General features: G+C 39.2%; 2 protein-coding genes across 5 annotated transcripts in view; one reads left to right on the forward strand and one right to left on the reverse strand.

The window, feature by feature from the left end:
* The window catches only part of LOC122442137 (spermatid perinuclear RNA binding protein), a 140050-nt gene that overhangs the window by 100757 nt on the left and 18081 nt on the right, over nt 1-21212 (reverse strand). The window lies entirely within an intron of this gene.
* Nucleotides 2766-21212, forward strand: part of LOC122442516 (extensin-like) — a 36663-nt gene continuing 18216 nt past the window's right edge. The window contains exon 1 of the mRNA XM_043470370.1: nt 2766-2857. Coding sequence (XP_043326305.1) covers nt 2766-2857 — 92 coding nt within the window. The remainder of the gene's footprint in view (nt 2858-21212) is intronic.

Below are 21212 nucleotides of genomic sequence, written 5' to 3' on the forward strand. Positions count from 1 at the left end.
GGATTGGAGCTTCAGCAACAGTCCGTGCAATGAATATTCAGGACTGATTTCCTTTAGGATTGACTGGATTAATCTCCTTGCTGTCCAAGGGACTCTTAAGAGTCTTCTCCAGCACCACAGTTCGAAAGCATCAATTCTTCAGTGCTCAGCCTTCGTTATGGTCCAACTCGTACATCCAAACATGACTATTGGAAAAACCATAGCTTTGACTACACAGACCTTTTCCAGAATAGTGATGTCTCTGCTTTTTATTTATTTTTTTATGTCTCTGCTTTTTAATACGCTGTCTAGGTTTGTCACAGCTTTCCTTCAAAGGAGCAAGCATCTTTTAATTTCATGGCTGGCATTCATTGTCCACAGTGATTTTGGAGCACAAGAAAATAAAGTCTGTCACTGTTTCCATTGTTTCCCCATCTATTTGCCATGAAGTGATGGGACCGGAAGCCATGTTCTTATTTTCTGAACGTAGAGTTTTAAGCCAGCTTTTTCAACCTCCTTTTTCGCCCTCATCAAGAGGCTCCTTAGTTCCTCTTCACTTTTGCCATTAGAATGTTACCATCTGCATATCTGAGGTTGTTGGTGTTTCTCCTGGCAATCTTGATTCCAGCCTGTGATACATCCAGCCCAACACTGAAAGTGAAAGTAGCTCAGTCGTGTCCAACTCTTTGTGACCCCTTGGACTGTAGCCTGCCAGGTTCCTCTTTCCATGGAATTCTCCAGCCCAGAATACTGGAGTGGGTAGCCATTCCCTTCTCCAGGGGATCATCTCAACCCAGGGATCAAAACCAGGTCTCCCACGCTGCAGGCAGATTCTCTACCGTCTGAGCCACCAGGGAAGCCCCCAGCCCAGCACTGGTCATCTGAATACATCATAAACATCCTGTATAACTCAATAATGTAGTCACTGTCACAGTCAAGTGTTATGCAAATAAAAAAAAGCAGAGTAAGAGGACCCCAGAGTGTAGGAAACGCAAGTTACAGAATTAAAAATCAAAGTCAGCTAACTGACTTCATAAATTTTGAGCAGATTTAAAAGTGAAGAATATTTCAAGTAGAAGGAACAGCAAATGCAAAGGCCCTGAGTCTCAAACATGCCTGCTTGAAAACTAGCAAGGAGGTGAACAGAGTGATCAGGGAGAACAACGGTGGATGAGGCTGGACAAGTAATGGGGTCAGATGACATAGGGCCTTGTTTGGCTATCACTCTTGGACTGCAAGGAGAGCCAACCAGCAGATCCTAAAAGAAATCAGTCCTGAATATTCACTGAAAAGACTGATGCTAAGGATGAAACTCCAATACTTTGGCCACCTGATGCAAAGAACTGACTTACTGGAAAAGACCCTGATGCTGGTAAAGATTGAAGGCGGGAGGAGAAGGGGATGACAGAGGATGAGATGGTTGGATGGCATCACCAACTCGATGAACATGAGTCTGAGTAAACTCCAAGAGTTAGTGATGGAAAGGGAAACCTGGCGTGTTGCAGTCCATGGGGTCACAAAGAGTCGGACATGACTGAGCAACTGAACTGAACTGAGTGAAACAGGGAGCCAAAGTAGGGTTTGGACAATAAATGATGATCTGACATATTCCTGAAGTACTCTTCAGGCTATTGTATTGAACTAGACTGCTGGAGGCAAAAGTACATGTAGTTGAGGGTCTGATAGGATTAGGACTCCTTCTACAAAGATCCAGGGGAGAGATGATGATGGGAACAAGATGGCAGCAACAGGGGAGGCGGGGAGAAGTGTTCCAACTCTGCATGTACTTTGAAGGTAAGACCAAGAGGATTCCTAGTAGACTGGATGTGGCATGTGAGAAAGGAGGAATAAAATTAACGCCAAGGTTTTTGCCCTGAAAAACTGAAGGATGAAATTATCTTCATCAAAGACAGGGAAATCTGGAGGCGGAGCATATTACAAAGAGAAGAGAAGGGGTTTGGCTTTAGACATGTTCCATTTAAGATGTTTATCAGACACCCCAGTGAGGTTGAGTAGGTAGTTACGTATTTGGCTTTTAAGTACAAAAAGAGAGGAGCGGGGCCGGGGTGGGGGCCGCGGGGCTGGGATGGGGGCGGGTGTTGGGGGGTCCAGGCAGTGGCAGGCGGCAGCCATGAGGAGGCAGTTTACCGAGTCCTCTGGGCGGAGAGTTCTCCTCACTCCCCTGCCATGGAGGCCATGAGGGCGCCGGGATGTGAGCTGCAGTGGGTCAGGCGAACTGTCGTAACATAGCGATGGCTGCCCAAGGAGAACCCCAAGTTCAGTTCAAACTTGTTTTGGTTGGTGATGGTGGTACTGGAAAAACTACATTCGTGAAGCGTCATCTGACTGGTGAATTTGAGAAGAAGTATGTAGCTACGTTGGGTGTTGAGGTCCACACCAACAGAGGACCTATTAAGTTCAGTGTATGGGGTGCAGCCGGTCAGGAGAAGTTTGTAGACTGAGAGATGGCTATGATATATACAAGCTCAGTGTGCCATTATAATGTTTGACGTAACATCAGGAGTTACTTACAAGAATGTGCCTAATGGGCACAGAGATCTGGTACGAGTGTGTGAGAACATCCCAATTCTGTTGCGTGGCAACCAAGTGGATATTAAGGACAGAAAGGTTAAGGCAAAGTCAATTGTCTTCCACCGAAAGAAGAATCTTCAGTACTATGACATTTCTGCCAAAAGTAACTACAACTTTGAAAAGCCCTTCCTCTGGCTTGCTAGATTGACTGGAGACCCTAACTTGGAATTTGTCGCCATGCCTGCTCTTGCCCCATGGCGGTCATGGACCCAGCCTTGGCAGCACAGTATGAGCACGATTTAGAGGGTGCTCAGACAACTGCTCTCCCGGATGAAGATGATGACCTGTGAGAAAGTGAAGCTGGGGCCCAGCGTCAGAAGTCTAGTTTTATAGGCAACTGTCCTGTGATGTCAGTGGTGCAGTGTGTTTGCCACTTTATTATATAGCTAAGCAAAACATGTGCTTATTAATCTTTGGATGCTGAAGGAGATGGATGGGCTCTGGAGTGAATGTGGCAGTTTAATAAAAAAATACCTTCATTTTTTTGGACCAGCATATTTAGGTGTTTTGGAACACAGTTGTTTCCTCCTTGAGTTTCAAATGTAAGACTGCTATAGTCACATGACAATATTGAGAGGTGGAATCTTGTTTGTGACTGTCATTCTCATTCCTTTTCGTTTAGAATCAGAATAAAGTTGTATTTCAAATATCAAAAAAAAAAAAAAAAAGATTTCAGAGATAACATGAAAGCCAGTGTAGCAGAGTATTAAAAGATAGAAGTACTGATACAATCCCCAGGGGAAACTCCTATTCTAAAAAGTAGGGAGAAAGAAGAAAATAATAAAAGAAACTGAGAAGGACTGACCAATACAATGGGGGTGGGGGTGGGGGGGAGGTATGAACGTGTGGTATTCTGGAAGCCAAAAGTAAAAAAAAAGTGTACCAAGGAGCAATGAGTGATCATCTGAGTCAAATGCTATTTATAGGTCAAACACAATGATGACTAACAACGTACTTTGAATTCTGGTACTTTTATGTTATCGACGACAACCTTGTCAAAGGCAGCTTCAGTCAAGAAGGAGGGGAAAAGCTTAACTGAATCAAGCTGGCTTAAGAGAATAAAATGGAGAAACTGTAACCCTCATACATTGCTGGTGGGTATGTAAAATGCAGTCCTTTTGTAAAACGTTCTGACAGCTCCTCAAAATGTTAAACATAAGGTTATCAAATGACCAGCAATTCTCCTCCAAGGTATGCACCCAAGAGAACTGAAAGCATATTCTCACAAAACCTGAACATAAATGTTCTGATCAGCATATTTCATAAGAGCCAAAAAGTGGAAACAACCCAAATGTCCAAAACCTGAAAGATTAACAAAACATGGAACTCACCCACGGAATGGAATGTTATACAGCCATAAAAAGGAATGTTGTATTACAACATGGTAAACCTTAAAACAGGCTAAGTAAAAGAAGACAAACACAAAAAGTCACATATTGTTAGCTTCCCTTTATGTGAAATTTTCAGAAGAGGAAGATCCACAGAGACATAGGCAGATTCCAAGAGAACAAGCAGAGCTACAGACTGAGGAACAGAGTGAGTGACTGCGAAGGGATAGAAGGTTTTTTATGGGATGATGAAAATGTTCTGTAGACAGTGGTGATAGATGCACAACTCTGAATATACTAAAAAACCACTGAACTGTACACTTAATGGTGGTGAATTTTATAGTATATGAATTATATCTCAATAAAAGAATAACAGAGGAAGAGAGAGAATCAGTTCAGTTCAGTTCAGTTGCTCAGTCATGTCCAACTGTTTACAACCCCATGGACTGCTGCTCCCCAGGCTTCCCTGTCCATCACCAACTCCCAGAGTTTACTCAAACTCATGACCATCGAGTTGGTGATGCCATCCAACCATCTCATCCTCTGTCGTCCCCTTCTCCTCCTGCCCTCAATCTTTCCCAGCATCAGGATCTTTTCAGATGAGTCAGCTCTTTGCATCAGGTGGCCAAAGACCTGGAGTTTCAGCTTCAACATCAGTTCTTCCAATGAACACCCAGGACTGATCTCCCTTAAGGTGGACTGGTTGGATCTCCTTGCAGTCCAAGGGACTCTCAAGAGTCTTCTCCAACACCACAGTTCAAAGAGCATCAATTCTTCTGCACTCAGCTTTCTTTATAGTCCAACTCTCACATCCATACATGACTACTGGAAAAACCACAGCTTTGACTAGATGGACCTCTGTTGGCAAAGTAATGTCTCTGCTATTTAACATGCTGTCTAGGTTGGTCATAACTTTTCTTCCAAGGAGTAAGCATCTTTTTATTTCAAGACTGCAGTAACCATCTGCAGTGACTTTGGAGCCCAAAAAAATTAAGTCTGCCAATGTTTCCCCATCCATCTGCCATGAAGTGATGGGACTGGATGCCATGATCTTTGTTTTCTGAAAGTTGAGCTTTAAGCCAACTTTTTAACTCTCATCTTTCACTTTCATCAAGAGGCTCTTCAGCTCTTCACTTTCTGCCTGCCATAAGTGTGGTGTCATCTGCATATCTGAGGTTATTGGTATTTCTCCTGGCAATCTTGATTCCAGCTTGTGCTTCTTCCAGCCCAGCGTTTCTCATGATGTACTCTGCATATAAGTTAAATAAGCAGGGTGACAATAAACAGCCTTGACATACTCCTTTTCCTATTTGGAACCAGTCTGTTGTTCCAAACTGAGCAAGAATGGGAGGAAAGAAATTAGAAACAATTGAACAGACAACTTTCTAGAAGTTCTGCTACAAAGGAGAGCAAATATACAGGATAGTACATGGCAATGAAGGTAGGGTCAAGAAAAAGTGTTTTCTAAACTGAGAGTATTTGAAATAACATGCTTTATAAACTGATGAATGACCTAATAGACAGTAAAACAGTGATGTAGGGAACTGGCTGGCGGTAGTGATTCTTGGAGCAATACCCTTGGTTAGTTCAAAGGGGGTGGTATCTGGCATACAACTAAAGATGCACAGATAGTTCATCCATGTTAACAGGAGTAAAGGCAGAATGCACAGGCACAGAATGCTTCAGTCTTCCTAGTGAAGTAGGAAGTTTCTTAGGAAGCAAGGTCATCAGTTGAATGGGACAGGAGATGTTATTCCTTTAAAGAGAAAGGTGATGATAAAAAACAGCTGTCTAGAAGAGTGACAGAACCAACACACTAGGTACATATATGACTGCCTGGCAGTATTAAGGACACTCTGAGGTTCAAGGGCATGAACTTACGATTAGTCAGCACAGCTGTGGGAGTGTGTGTATGCACACATATGTACACACATGCATTTTCCAGCTATGTTCAGATGCACAGGTACATAGTAGAAGAGTCAGCTTAACCAGGATTACAAATTTTGCCAAGTGAGTACGATAAAGCAAGAAGGGCATGGTAATTGAGGGTAGATGAAGAGGAGTTTGTAAAATGACTGGCTATGGAATTTACACTGGGTGAGGAAGGAAATGAGAATGTCAAGAAGGTAAAAGACAATGAAAAAGTGGTAAGATCATAGGCCTGAGGTCCACAGAAAACAAAATCACTAGAGGAAGAGAGTTCAAGGAACTAGAGGCCGGTGAGTGAAAAGAATCATCTATGGGTTAGGTCATACCTAAATGCTCAAACCCAAGAAATCATTCCAGTTTCTGAACAGTAAAGAAATTCTTATAATTATCAAATAATTTTGCATCCTGCTGCCCTTTATATGCCATCCAAAATGGAACTACTGGCACGCCTGGTGCAAGTCCCATACATTTTTATCTATTTATTTAGTAACTTACATAAATTTACCCCTGGCATATTTCAGGTACTAATAAATACTTAGTGATGGATACAGGACCCTGATGAGTTACAAAGCTATGTAGTGAAGGGAAGAAAAGACAAACAAGTGAGCAACTGTCCTTACCATATCACATATATCAGAGACAATTTCTCAGCATTTACAGCTGTCTGCCTTTCAGACTACATCACACAAACAATTCATTTACCAATCATTGTCCTTCATATTTACTATTCAAAGACACTGCAGCCGATGAGGCAATTTTCTATGTTTGGCTGCAAAGCCTATACATTATTAATAATTAAAATTAGAGAAGACACAGCCATTTCATCAAAGGAAATCTGTTTTAAAATTGTTTTAACTAAAACAGCTTGCATCTTCCACATATTTTTCTTTAGGAACACACATACATTGTTAATTTTAACCAAATACATTCTTTTTTAACTTCAGGTAATAATGGGGGGAAAGCACAAGGCTTAAGAATTATGTCCTGGAACTTCCCTGGTGGTCCAGTGGTTAAGACTCCATGCTTCCACTGTTGGGGGCCCAGGGTCCATCCCTGGTCAAGGAACTAAGATTCTGCATGTTGCACAGTGCAGCCCAAAAAAAAAAAAAAAGAATCACTGCCCCCCACCAAATATAAACTTATTTTGAATTCTAAAGCAAGTACAAAATCCTCTCTGCTCAACTCTATCTCTTCATCACAGAATGTAGGAAATGAGCAATTTTCCTGAAACCAAGTGGTTCTCATCTCTGCATTAGAGTAAGAAGCACAGGAAGCTCTGTAAGCTAGACCTTGTGCCCTCATACCACCAAGGACCAATTTAATTGGTCTGGGCTGGGATGTAGGTTACCAATAATTTTTTTAACTCTCCAGAAAATCCTAACATACAAACAGGAAAGCGAACTAGACTTAATCTAATCCTTTCATTGGCAGCCCATACGTCAAATTTCAAGTCTAACTTACTGCCTTCTACATATCTCCATCTGGAAGGTTGTATGCACACCCCAAACGCAAATGTCCACTCCTAAAGTCAGCATGTTTTCCCCAAAGCATATTTTTTGTGTTTTTGTTCTGTAACATTTCAGATTATGAAATATAAATTACATGCACAAAAATGCATAAAACATATAAGTACAATTTAACAGTCCTAAAAAAGTACACCTGTGATTATCAGCCAGATTAAGAAATACACAACTAACAGCAAGCACCTCAGTATCCTATATATCTTATCTTGGCTGGTATCCCAACTCATCCAGCCACCATCAGAATAGGGGTCATCATCATAAGATTCCTCCTTCTCCCAATCTTCAATAAATCCCAAGTACTGAAGATTTTACTGCCTAAATATCTCTCCTGTTCTTTTTCACTGCCATTTTCTTAGTCCAGGCTCTCATGAGTTTGAACTTGTCTCCAGTTTAACCAATGAAATGATATCTTAAAATAAATCTGATTGCTGCCTACTCTTCCTGGCTTCCCATATCTTAGCAAGATAAGATTCTCCTCTGAACTGGCCCTGATCTATATCTAAATATCTATCTACCTACCTACCTATTTCTCTCCCTCTCACTTTCCCATCCCTATAGAACTTGCCCCACTTCAAAAATTATACTGCAAATATACTAACGTGCTTACAATTTCCTAAACACACTATGCCATTTCCTATCTTTCTACCTGTTCTTCTGCAGCACACATCCTCCTTTCCCACTGCTGAACATGAATTTATCCTTCAGACCCAACCCAGCCACCAATTTCTTCAGGAAGTGGTCTCTGACCACCACTCTTTCCCTATATAGTGATTCATTCTCCCTCTATGCTATTTCTGTACCCTGTTCTTGTCTATAGAATCATTCATTACACTCGTACTCAGAAACAATTTTTAGTGGCAGCCTCCTTTCAACAGCCCCACACCTGCTCCAGGAATTGTCCTTTCTCCATCCACAAAGGCGGGTTTCCAACAGGAGATCCAAACTTCAAAACCTGCCCTCAAGCATAGCTGAACCAGACTGGGCCAATCAGACTCCAGCCTGGGCCAATCAGACTCTCCCTCCCAGGAACCTGGAATTCAAATTAAAATAGAAAACTGGTGTCTCTGTGTGGCTGAGAACTATTAGTTTTAAAGGAAAGGCTACGGGACGTCCCTACTGGCTAAGACTCCACAGCACAAGGGGCCAGAGTTTGATGCCCGGTCAGGGAACTAGATTCCACATGCTGCAATGAAGACTCAGCACCACCAAACAAATAAATATTCTTTAAAAAAGAAAGAAACGTTATGGAAGCAGCCATATTCTAACCATAGGTACTAAAAAGAGGACAAAGCAGAAAAAAAAAAAAGAGAAAAGAAAAACTAGATGGGCAGAGTAAAACAAAGGTAAGAGGAGACAATCCTATGGGCCTTCCAGTTATTCCTAGAAGCCACTCTGATTCCTTCCTGTTCTTGAGTTTTAAAAGCAAGACCTATATACTGAGATCCAGGCAAGAATACTTGAGTGGGTTGCCATTTCCTTCTCCAGGAGATCTTCCCGACCCAGGGATTAAACCCTGGTCTCCCGCATTGTAGGCAGACGCTTTACCATCTGAGCCACCAGGGAAGTCCAGATTTCTATTACTTGCAATGAAAAGGTCCAAGTAATACTGGATTAACTTTCTTACACATTATCTCTATTAGCACCCTGAAGGCAGAGGCTGTCTGGTCTATTTGCCAGACTAAGACAGGCCCTGGAAATGTCAAGTGGTCATTAATTAATATCATCCATGGCAGACTTAAGAGCTGTGCATTTTTCCATATGTAAATTTTAATTTTTAAAAAGTGTAACAAGTTTGAACTCCAGCTAATTATAATTAACATGTATGTCAGTGTTTAGAAATAAACTATAAGAATGTCTGCTATTTGTTTTGTAATACATCAAAAAAAAGATTGATAGATGGATAATGAGATAAAGAGATAGATAAACATGATAAAGTAAATAAGAGAAAATGTTAATTGCTGGGGTTGAGCTAATTGTAGAATATGTAGGTGTTCACTGTATAATTCTTTCAAATCTTTTGCATGTTTAAACTTTAATAATAAAATGCTTAGAGAAAAATGTACCAGCAATACATATGCAATGATTTATATGGACAAGGTCCACACACATATTTACATAACTGATTGTATTACTCTCTGCCTTAAAATGAAATTTCAAAGGACTTTAACAGATACACTAGATAACTCAGTGACTTCCTTCCACTGATTAAGAAATTTTAAAACTGTTTTGTCTGTCTTTCCAGTTCACATGCGTTTTATAATGACAGCAGTTAGGCACAATTAAAATGTAAAACTAAATACTTCTAATTTCATACTTCTAAACTCCTTTAAAACTAGTTTTAGAAAACATAATAAAGTTAGATGGGGAAAATTCAAATCATGTTTTCTACTATCAAGACCATTCATCAAGACAAAAGAGCTGTCAGCTTTATACTGTAAACCTCCCCTTGACAAGACAGAAAAATACACTAGGAGAATAAGAAGATAAGAATCACAAAATCACAAACTGCTGAAACTGGTCAAAAAGACTAACACAAGATTCTTATTTGTCAAAAAGAAAATTAAGACCCAAAGAGGTTGATATATCTTGCCTGATGATGTGGTGAAAGTTGTTCAGTCGTGTCCAACTCTTCGTGACCCCATAGAATATACAATCCATGGAATTCTCCAGGCCAGAATACTGGAATGGGTAGCTGTTCCCTTCTTCAGGGGATCTTCCCTACCCGGGGGTTGAACCCAGGTCTCCCACTTTGCAGGCGGATTCTTTAATAAGCTGAACCACAGGGGAAGCATCATCTTGCCTGAGGTCACCAACAACTTTTTAGGAAGGCTCAGACTCAAACCTGGGCTCATGACTAAAGTCCAGTGCTCTTTCCATCCTCTCCTGTAGTTCTATATCTCTTTTTTTTTTTTTTTGGTAAGAGTAATATTACATAGGGCTTCCCTGGTAGTTCAGTGGTAAAGAATCCACCTACCAAGGTAGGAGATGCAGGTTTAATCCCTAGGTCACAAAGATCCCCTGGAGAAGGAAATGGCAACCCACTCCAGTATTTTTGCCTGAGAAATCCCATGGACAGAAGAGACTGGTGGGCTACAGTCCATGGGGTCACAAAAGACTCAGACTTAGCAACTAAACAACAATAAAATATTACATGAAGTGCCTCATCTCAGCTTAAATGTTTACTATTTGTTCAACCTGTTTAATTTTTTTTGTACCACGTGTTCAAATTCTAAATACAAGCGAATACAGGAATCACATTACAACCAGAGTTCAAATGACATACCTTATCATTCACTGTAACTGAACTTCATTAAAAACAGCCTGAAAGTGCTATTCCACTGTTTTAGGCAAATAAAGAGGCAATGACAGAATTTTAGCAGTAAATGTGCCTACATTCCTCATATGTAGAAGGCCAAAATTTAACATGTACTTTCACCAAAACTGAGTAACTCAAAGCTACAAAAGTTGGAGAATAAGCCTTAATTCAGCCTATTTTTTGGTCTTTTTTTTTTTTAAATTCAGAGTGTATTTTAGAGCATATTTACTGAAATAATGGATTACAGATCTGGATAACTGTATTCATTCTTGCAAAAGCATTCAAGAAATGCTAGTCTGTGTTGTATAAAGAGTGTGGTTAGACTTCAGAGAATTATGATGCAATTACTGTATTTCTACTGACATTTTGTCAGACAACTGAAAATCAAAGCAAAGACTAGACTCCTAAGATACAACTTTAGCAGAATACACTGTTATCCCACAGAGCCATAGGTGACCAGTCAGATGCAAACAAAATAGTGTTTCTTTTCCTATCTGTTTCATAGCAAAATGAAAGCTGTAAGAAATGTTGAAAGGGTAGTTAGCTATATGCAAAATAAATTTAAATCATATTACTTCTATTTAATAAAAGACACTTCTGAAATAATTTAGGAATAGAATGCTCAACAAGACAGTTCCAAGAAAAATAACCAAAAATAAGTCAACCACAATGAGTATGCTGTCTGTTATATTAAAATGGGGATATGTAGAAGTATCTAGCTTACTCTCTGATTAATAATCCATCTGTACAAACACTTAACATTCTGCCACAGTGCACAGCTTTCAACCCCTAAATCAGATTCCCACAAGTGCTGTTTCTAAAAACACCTCACCAAGAACACCTCAACACTGATGAAACACTCAAAATACTACAGAAGGGCACCATACTTCTAGTATGTCAGTAAGGAAGGACCCCTCTGCTACAAAGCAGCATATGTTCCCAATTTCTTGAGCAGAATGTACTAAAATGGTTTTTTACCACATGGTAAGTACAGCAAAATTATCTGTAAAATTACATAGATAAGCACTGTATTTCAAAAGAATATATTTTTCCTACTGAGACAAAACGTAACTGCCGCCAGTTATTTTGTTTCTTAGTTCCTTTACTCATTTTACACATCATTTTATCTACCAAAAGCAAGGCTATAAAATGTAACTTTTTTTTAATATAACTTCTAAACAGAGTAAAACCTCTTGTATTTCATTAACTGACATACCTGAAGTATGATGTCATTTATGAATGTAATGATGACAATGAAGCAATGCAAGTTCTTGATGAACTTTCTGAATCTTCAAAATTAAGACCAAATTATGCCAGTAATTTGTTAGTATATTATTTGGACATCAGTAATACTATATTGGACATATTGTTAAGGAAAGATACATATAAGAGCAGTGGTAATAGTACGCATAAAAAATGCTGGATAGATTTTCTGCCCAAAAAATGGTGTGTTATACAAACTGCACTTTGATGCCATGAGATCTGCATGTAAAAGTCCCAGTTCTACAACTTCTTAGCTGGTTTCCTTGAAGTTCTCTCATTTGCAATGGGAATACCACTACTTGGCTTTATCTGTTGATCGTTACCTCACAAAGATGGTACAAGAAGCAAGAGCTGCATGTGTGTAGTCACCCTTTGTAAACATAACGCTGGGTTGCTCTGGCATTCCTACTGAAATCTACAGCATTACAGCTGTGGAGGAAGCCGCTAACTATTCACCAAAAGCCACTGTTTCCTCCAAAGTAAGAGAGTTGTAGTGGGGACAAGGTTCGCCACCCTTCACATTCTGTAGCTGAAAATGAACTCCTCCCAAGAACATTTCAACACTGATGAAATAACTCCAAATACTACAGAATGGCATCCTACCACCCAGTCAGCAAGAAAAAGGACATGACATTTCCCAATCCCTCTGCAGCTAGATAAGGCAACGAGACTAAGCCCTCAGCAACCAAAGTGAGCAGAAATTAATCGTATGTGCAACTTCCACCTCTCTTAGAGAATGTGTCCAACAAAAACAACCATGGAAGCCAGGTGCTAAAGATTGTAGGATCCCATGTCTCAGCTCCCTAAGTGCCTATATAAAGCAGAGCCACAAGCTGAGGTGGACACCTGCTCTGGGCTATTATACAGAGGATTGAGGCATTTTAGCTGATGTATTTCAGGGCTCTAATTCAGCAGCTGGGGTTACTTAACGAATACAATAGCCAACCCCTCACACAAGGTAATGGGTACAACTTAAAAATCCCTAACAGGAACCTAACAAGCTTCCAACATCTTCCCACAAAGTAACACATAAAAGATAAAATTCCCAGTGTAAGAGTTTCCCGAAAGGACATTATCTGAGAAGACTGTTAAAGTGTAAGAGATAAGAGAACTGGCCCTGAAATCAGACTGCCTCGGTTCAAATCCCTGCTCTATCATTTGCTAAGTGTGTAATCCTGGATGGAAATTAACCTCTCTGTCTCACATGTAAAGTGAGAAAAACAGTACTCACCTTATTATGTTGTTGTGATGTTTAAGTGAAAAAAAAAAAATTCCATGCTTAGCAGAAAGCATGGCATAAGAACACTTGGTAAATGTTAGCTTTTATTATTAAAACTATGAAAATCGTGATTCTGTAAAATTTCACTGAGCTGATCATATACCAATAGGAAAGTTACTGGAATGCTATCAAGATTCTCTATAGGCTAGTTACTAGTGCAAAGTATTCTAGTAGATACGCAGTTAAACCTAGATTCCCTGAAAGGCAAATTGAGAGGAGCTCACTCTCAGTATTCAAGAAAGACAGCTGCATTCAAGAAGCATGACCTAGGGTCCGGTCATTTGCAAACCGTTACAGAGACCAAGAGAGAACAGTGCGTTGTATTAAAACAGCCTAATTTCAGGACAGGCTGTACAGGACTCTAATGGCACTGATTTTCTAAAACAGAAAGAGTCATCCTAGAATCCCAAATAGGTACAAGGATTTATAAACAGTTGAGAAACAATCTAAAGATGTGAAGGGAGATTACCGAGGAAACTTCAGAAATCTGTCCTGCCTTTGGAACAATGATCTTACAGCACAGAGTTTTGTGATTTATACACCTACAAAGAGAAAATCCATAACAGATTTTAAACCTAGGTGTATCATAAAAGCAACTCCATATTTTAAAAAAACACACTCCAAAAATAAATTCTACACTGTAATACCATCTGGAGAGAAGGCACAAGGTCAATAAATTATACAAGGAGAAAAGTAAACTCAATTATAACATTACACAAGTTTTAGAATGAGAATCTTTTAAGTGTTACTAATGATTTCCTCAGCAGTGGCAGTAACATTTATGCTTTGGTATCCCTAAATATAAATATATTTAAGTAAATAAAACAAAACAAAATAAAATATTGGGTTGGCCAAAAACTTTGTTTGGGTTTTTACGTAAGACAGCAGAAAAAGCCCAAATGAACTTTTTAGCCAACCCAATAAAATAAAAGCCCTGTTAGTACTGAACGCCTACCCTGCCCTCTCTGCCTATCCAAATCCTTTTTCCCAGGGCCACATTTACTCACACTGCTCCAATGAGGTCTAGTGAAAGACGTTTACCCTGACCTCTTTTATTGGTACCTGTAGCACAACTGTGTATTGTCACCCTGCTTATTTAACTCATATGCAGAGTACAATATGAGAAACATTGGGCTGGAAGAAGCACAAGCTGGAATCAAGATTGCCAGGAGAAATACCAATAACCTCAGATATGCAGATGACACCACCCTTATGGCAGAAAGTGAAGAGGAACTAAAAAGCCTCTTGATGAAAGCGAAGGAGGAGAGTGAAAAAATTGGCTTAAAGCTCAACATTCAGAAAATTAAGATCGTCGCATCTGGTCCAATCACTTCATGGGAAATAGATGGGGAAACAGTGGAAACAGTGTCAGACTATATTTTTGGGGGCTCCAAGATCACTGCAGATGGTGATTGCAGCCATGAAATTAACAGACGCTTACTCCTTGGAAGGAAAGTTATGACCAACCTAGACAGCATATTAAAAAGCAGAGACATTACTTTGCCAACAAAGGTCCATCTGGTCAAGGCTATGGTTTTTCCAGTGGTCACGTATGGATGCGAGAGTTGGACTGTGAAGAAAGCTGAGTGCTAAAGAATTGATGCTTTTGAACTGTGGCGTTGGAGAAGACTCTTGAGAGTCCCTTGAACTGCAAGGAGATCCAACTAGTCCATCCTAAAGGAGATCAGTCCTGGGTGTTCATTGGAAGGACTGACGCTGAAGCTGAAACTCCAATACTTTGGCCACCTCATGTGAAGAGTTGACTCATTGGAAAACACCCTGATGCTGGGAGGGATTGGGGGCAGGAGGAGAAGGGGACGACAGAGGATGAGATAGCTGGATGGCATCACCAACTCGACGGACATGAGTTTGAGTAAACTCTGGGAGTTGGTGATAGACAGGGAGGCCTGGTGTGCTGCAATTCATGGTGTCGCAAAGAGTCGGACATGACTGAGCGACTGAACTGAACTGAACTGTAGCACAAATTTAGACTCCAGGGCACTGAATGTCTTACATTCATATAACTTAACATCAAGAGCAAAAACTCCTGAAGGGCAGAGATTGTCATCCTGTTGTGCTACGCCTGTTTTACTCAGTCTGAGCTGACTAAAAATGATTAACATCTACAATTCACTGAATGCCTCACACTGAGCTTAGTGAAGTCGCTCAGCCGTGTCCAACTCTTTGCGACCCCATGGACTGTAGCCTGCCAGGCTCTTCCGTCCATGGAATTTTCCAGGCAAGAGTATTGGAGTGAGGGAAAAAAAAAAAAAAAAGAGTGGGTTGCCATTTCCTTCTGGGGATCTTCCTGACCCAGAGATCGAACCCAGGTCTCCGACATTGCAGGCAGACGCTTTACCATCTGAGCCACAAGGGAAGCTCTAAATATTTTTAACGGAAAGTTATAAAAGATTTGATAAATACAAATTGCCAAATGACATCTGAATTTATGAAACATGTTAATCAATATCTGCAAACCAGTCATCTAACAACAGAACTAGTGCATTCTCGCTACAGTGGAAACAACCTAAACAGTCTTCATCTTCACAGCAGCACTATGAGAAGGCAGGGGAGACACAGGCTCAAAGGGACCCAACCAAGGTCACAAAGCTATTAAATGTCAGAGCCAACATTCAAACCAGGTTTTCTGACTTAGATGCCAATTTTCTTTCCACCATATCTATTCTGTTACTTGGATTTACTCTTCTCCACTGCCTGCCTAAGTTCTACGTATTACTCTTTAAGCGTCAACTCCTCCAAGAAATCCTCTCCAACTACCATAGGTTACACTTTTTTCACTTCTCTTTTCATCAATGTTCAATGAAAGGTCTAAATTGTACACTGCTTTGTTGTTGCCCCCCATTTTAGCACAACACCCAGAGCAGTTACTTAACTGCTGTGGGGTGTGTGTGTGTAAATATATTTGCCCCATATCTGAATATATACACACATGTATGATAAATGTATACATAATATAAACTCCTTACCCAGGTTTACAAAGTCTCAGCTGATCTGGCCCCTGCCTACCTCACCAAGCTCTCATCTGTATCCCACTCTCTGGCTCTTCCTCTCTCTCCCTCCTGGTCACACTCCAATCACTCTGTCCTCCTTTTTGGCTCCTCCCACATACCAACTGTGTCCCTGCACTGCACTAGCAGCGCTCTCTGGCTGGCAGAGTCTTCCAGCCAGAGAGACACTTTCTTAACCTTCGGATCGAACTATAAACAAGATCTCTTCAGAGGCCTTCCCCGATCATCCAATTAAGTAGCCACCCCATCACTCTCCTATCTTAATATCAACCTATATTTTAATTATCTGTCTAGCACTTAATAGTGTATTTCTTGATTATTTATTTTCTACTTCAACACAAGAACATAAGGTCAACAAAAGTAGGGACCTTGCCTGTCTTATTTACCACTGTATTCCAGTGTCTAGAATACTGCCTGGCCCACAACAGATATTCACAAGGGTGTTGAGTAAATACCTTTATGAATAAATTAACAATTACTTCCATTTCCATTATTCTATTAATGGTTTTTTTAGCACCAAAGTGGGGAGAGGGGCTTAAAAGGTTAACAATTTGCTAGCTATAAACAAATCTCTCCATCTAACTGAAGTAGAATACTTTTTCTACAGAATTCCTTCTCTCTAATCTCATTCCATTCTCTAATCTCATTCTCATCTCAAACCAATGGTAAAGATGCACCATAGTAAAGCTACCAATTTTCCCCAAATTGATCCACTGATTTAATGAAATTCCTATCAAGATTTTTCTTTCACAAACTTATTCTAAAATGGCAAGTCACAAGATTTAGAATTGCTAAAACAATTTTGAAAAAGAATAAAAGATGAAGTTAAAGACTTACTATACTGCTACAGTTACCAAGCCTGCTGGTACCAGCAGAAGAGTACACTCAGATCAATGGAACAGAATAGAGACCCAAAATCAGAGTCATACAAGACTCAGGCCAACTGGATTTTGAAAAAGGTGCAAAAGTAATTCAATGAAGGAAGGATGGCCTTTTCAACCAATGATGCTGGAGGACCTGGAGATTAATAGGCAAAAAAAAAAAAGAAGAAGAAGAAGCAAACAAAAGGAAAAAAAAAACTTTGACCCAAATCTCATAGCTTACATAAAAACTAATTCAAACAGATCACAGACTTAAATGTAATACTACAGAAAATCTTCATAACACAGAGCTGGGTCTACAGTTCTCAGACTTGACACCAAAAACAAGACCCATAAAAAGAAACCTGATAAACTGGACCTCATCAAAGTTAAAAACTTTTCTTCCAAGAGATCCAATTAAGAAGATTTTAAAAAAAAGAAAAAAGTTAAAAACAGGGAGGAAAATATCTGCAAACCATATATCCAACAGAAGACTTCTGGCTAAAATACTGGGTAGCCAAAATGTCTGAACAATAAAGAATGTTCAAAGCTCAACAGTAAAATAAAACAAAACAAAAACAAGCAATCCAATTAGAAAATGAGCAAAAGACACTTCACTAAAAAGGACATATAGATGGCAAATAAACACTTTAAAAGATGTTCAATATCATTAGCCATTAAAGAAATACAAATTACAGCCAAAATGAGATATCACTACATACTGATCTGAATGGCTAAACAAAAAATAATTCACTGCAAAATAGTACAGCCACTTTGTTGGGAGGATCCCTTGGAGAAGGGAAAGGCTACCCACTCCAGTATTCTGGCCGGGAGAATTCCATATACTATATAGTCCACAGGGTCGCAGAGTTGGACCTGGCTGAGCGACTTTCACTTTGGAAAATCATTTGGCAGTTTCTTACAATGCTAAGCACAGTCTTTTATCATATAATCCAGGAATCACACTCCTAGGTATTTATCCAATGAGTTAAAAATTTATGTCCACCTAGACACAGATGTTTATAGCAGCTTTATTCATAATTTTCAAAAGACTGGAAACAAGATCTTTCAATAGGTGAATGAACAAACTAATATACCCACACAGAGGAATATTATTCAGGAATTTAAAAGATGAGCTATCAAACCACCAAAAGACATGGAGGAACCTTAAATGCATATTGCTAAGTGAAAGAAGCCAATCTGAAAAGGCTATACATGTATGATTTCAATTACAGCCATCCCCTGTACTCAATCCACTCATCCACGATACTCAAATTCATTGGTATCCATGAATCCATCAATTGGTATCAAATTCATTGGAATCCACATCTGTGAATTCAACCAAATGAAAACTGAAATTCCAAGGTTAAAGACCCACAGATATGGAGGGCTGACTGTGTATGACACTCTGGAAAAGGGAAAACTATCACTGGAAAAACATCAGGGGGAGGGATAAATAGGTAGAACACAGGGAGATTTTTTTAGGATAATGAAACTATTCTGTAATGATATGGTAGATATAGATGTACTTGTCAAAACCCATAGAACAAATAACACAAATAGTGAACCCTAATGTAAACTATGGACTTTAGATAATAATGTATCAATATTAGTCCATCAAATTTAACTAGTGAAAGACATTAATAAAAGGGGCAACCAGTGAAGGAGAAAGATATATATGGGAATTCTGTATTAACCTGAAGTTGAACTCTGCTCAACTTTCTGCCTACAACTATCCTAAATAATAAAGTCTGCCAATTTTCCTTAAAACACAGTAGTAACATCAAATGCTAGTAAAGATGTAGAGAAATTGAGCCATTCATACACTGCTGATGGAAATGTAATGCTACATCCTCTCTAAAAGTCAGCAGTGTCTTATAAAACCACCGTATTCACCATACAATGAAGCAATTGCACTCTTGGGCATTAATCCCAGAAAAATGAAAATGTATATACAAGAACCTGTATACAAATGTTCACATTAGCTTCACTGGTAACAGCCAAAAACTAGAAACAATCCAAACGTCCCCCAATTAAACAAATTGAGACATTTCTATCTACCATGAAATATCACTCAGCTATAAAGAGGAACAAACTATTGATACATACAACTACTTGGATGGATCTCAATAAAATTGTGCTAAGTTTAAAAAAAAAAGCCAATTTTAAAAGATTACATACTGTATGATTCCACTTTTTTTTTTATTCCACTTTTATAACATTCTTGAAAGATCAAATTATACTAATGGGTTTTTATTGAATATATTATTTCTTAACAATAGCAAGAGAATATACAATTATCTCAAAATAAGAATTTTTTTACACTCCAAAGGTAAAGACATACTCTCCAAAATCAAGTATTTCCCCTGGGTGGGCTGACAAATTTCCCAGAGCAGTGGGTCTCAGGCTCAGATGCACATAAGAATCACCTCTAAGAATTACGATGCTTAGGCAGTATCCTAGACCAACTCAATTAGAATCCCTCAAGGTTTCAAGTTTTTTTAAAAGGTGATCCGTACTTTTTAAAGCTCTCGGATATTCCAGTGTGCAATTAAGACTGAACATCCGTATCTGCCAAAGTAAGAGAGTCATTTCAAAAGCAACCCTTACTGCATGCCAGGATTATTAATAAGAGTTAAGGATCTGGCCATTAACAATTTGCTAAAATCTTAGCCACAAAAACCATTCCACTGATAAATGGAAACTTAACCCAAATCTCACCCATCTTCCAGAAACAGAAGACTCAAAGAATTAATCCAAGAAAGATAACAGTTCATTATGATCTATTTTTAAATAACACCCTTCCTTGGTAATGGGAGTCTGAATCAGAAGTTGAATACTAGGTTCATTTTCATCTGTGAAACTTCTATAAATATAAAAGTGGAACCATTAATCTGGCTTTCCAAAATCTTTCAAGCAAAAAGGTTACCATATTCAAGATTTAACCTAAAATCAAAAGGAGGGATTTGAAACAATCTCAGGACTTTCACAAATTTAACTACCTACACACAAACCATGAAGCTTTCCTGGTGGTTCAGCAGTAAAGAAGCTGCCTGCAATGCAGAAGAGGCAGGTTTGATCCCTGGGTTGGGAAGATCCCCTGGAGAAGGAAATGGCAACCCACTCCAGTATTCTTCCCGGGAAATCCTGTGGACAGAGGAGCCTAGCGAGCTACAGTTCACAGGGTTGCAAAAGAGTTGGATGCACACACACATACACACACACACACACACACACACACACACACACACACACACACATACCATGAGAACAAGGCAGAGAACAGAAACATTTCAGATGAACTGCTCTTTTCCACCTGCATGTAAAAAAGCAGCAGTGGCAGCATCACAAACACACAAAAAAAGATTTAAAACTAAATGTCATGTAGGAACATTACATACACTCAAACAAACCCACATACCACATAATTCAACACATCCGGGTAGCAGTGGCTAAGAAATGGAACAGCATGGAGACTGCAAGGATTTGGCAGACTGATTTAGAGAGATTCACATCTCCTTTGCCTTTAATTTTGCCTGTTACATTACCCAAATAGTTTTTGGTTTTAGGTTTGTCTGGAGTTTGGGGCAGGGGGGGATGATTCCATTGTGTAAATTATTAATTTAAAACAGACCCTCAGTCCAGGTAAGTTAAATAAAACACACAAGAATGCTATAAAAAAATTCGACAGCTGTATGTTGCTTAAAACATTAAAGTGATAAGGTCATTTTTAAATATGTGTAATCTTTTTACAAGTTCAGAAGAACCACAAATTATGGAGCTACAAACCACCAGCTATTCAAAAGAAAATTGTAGCTTATAAAATATTGGCTGACTGCCAGTACAAATGAAATTTTTTTCCCTCAAACCAGCTTTGTAAGCCACAATACTCTTTCAAAAGTGACTATAACCATATTATCCAATCAAAGAGTAACGTATTAGACAGTAAAGGTAAGTTAATTCTTGGCCTAAAACAAACTGTAAAATCCACAAATTGTTCACCAACATAGTAAAATGCCACTTTAGAAAACTTCAATTCATTACTATTTTACCATAATTTAATCAAGTAACTAAGTAAAAATTACAATAAAAAATAAATTTGGAATCCAAATAC

This window comes from Cervus canadensis, chromosome 5, assembly GCF_019320065.1.
Source record: "Cervus canadensis isolate Bull #8, Minnesota chromosome 5, ASM1932006v1, whole genome shotgun sequence".
NCBI classification, from domain to species: domain Eukaryota; kingdom Metazoa; phylum Chordata; class Mammalia; order Artiodactyla; family Cervidae; genus Cervus; species Cervus canadensis.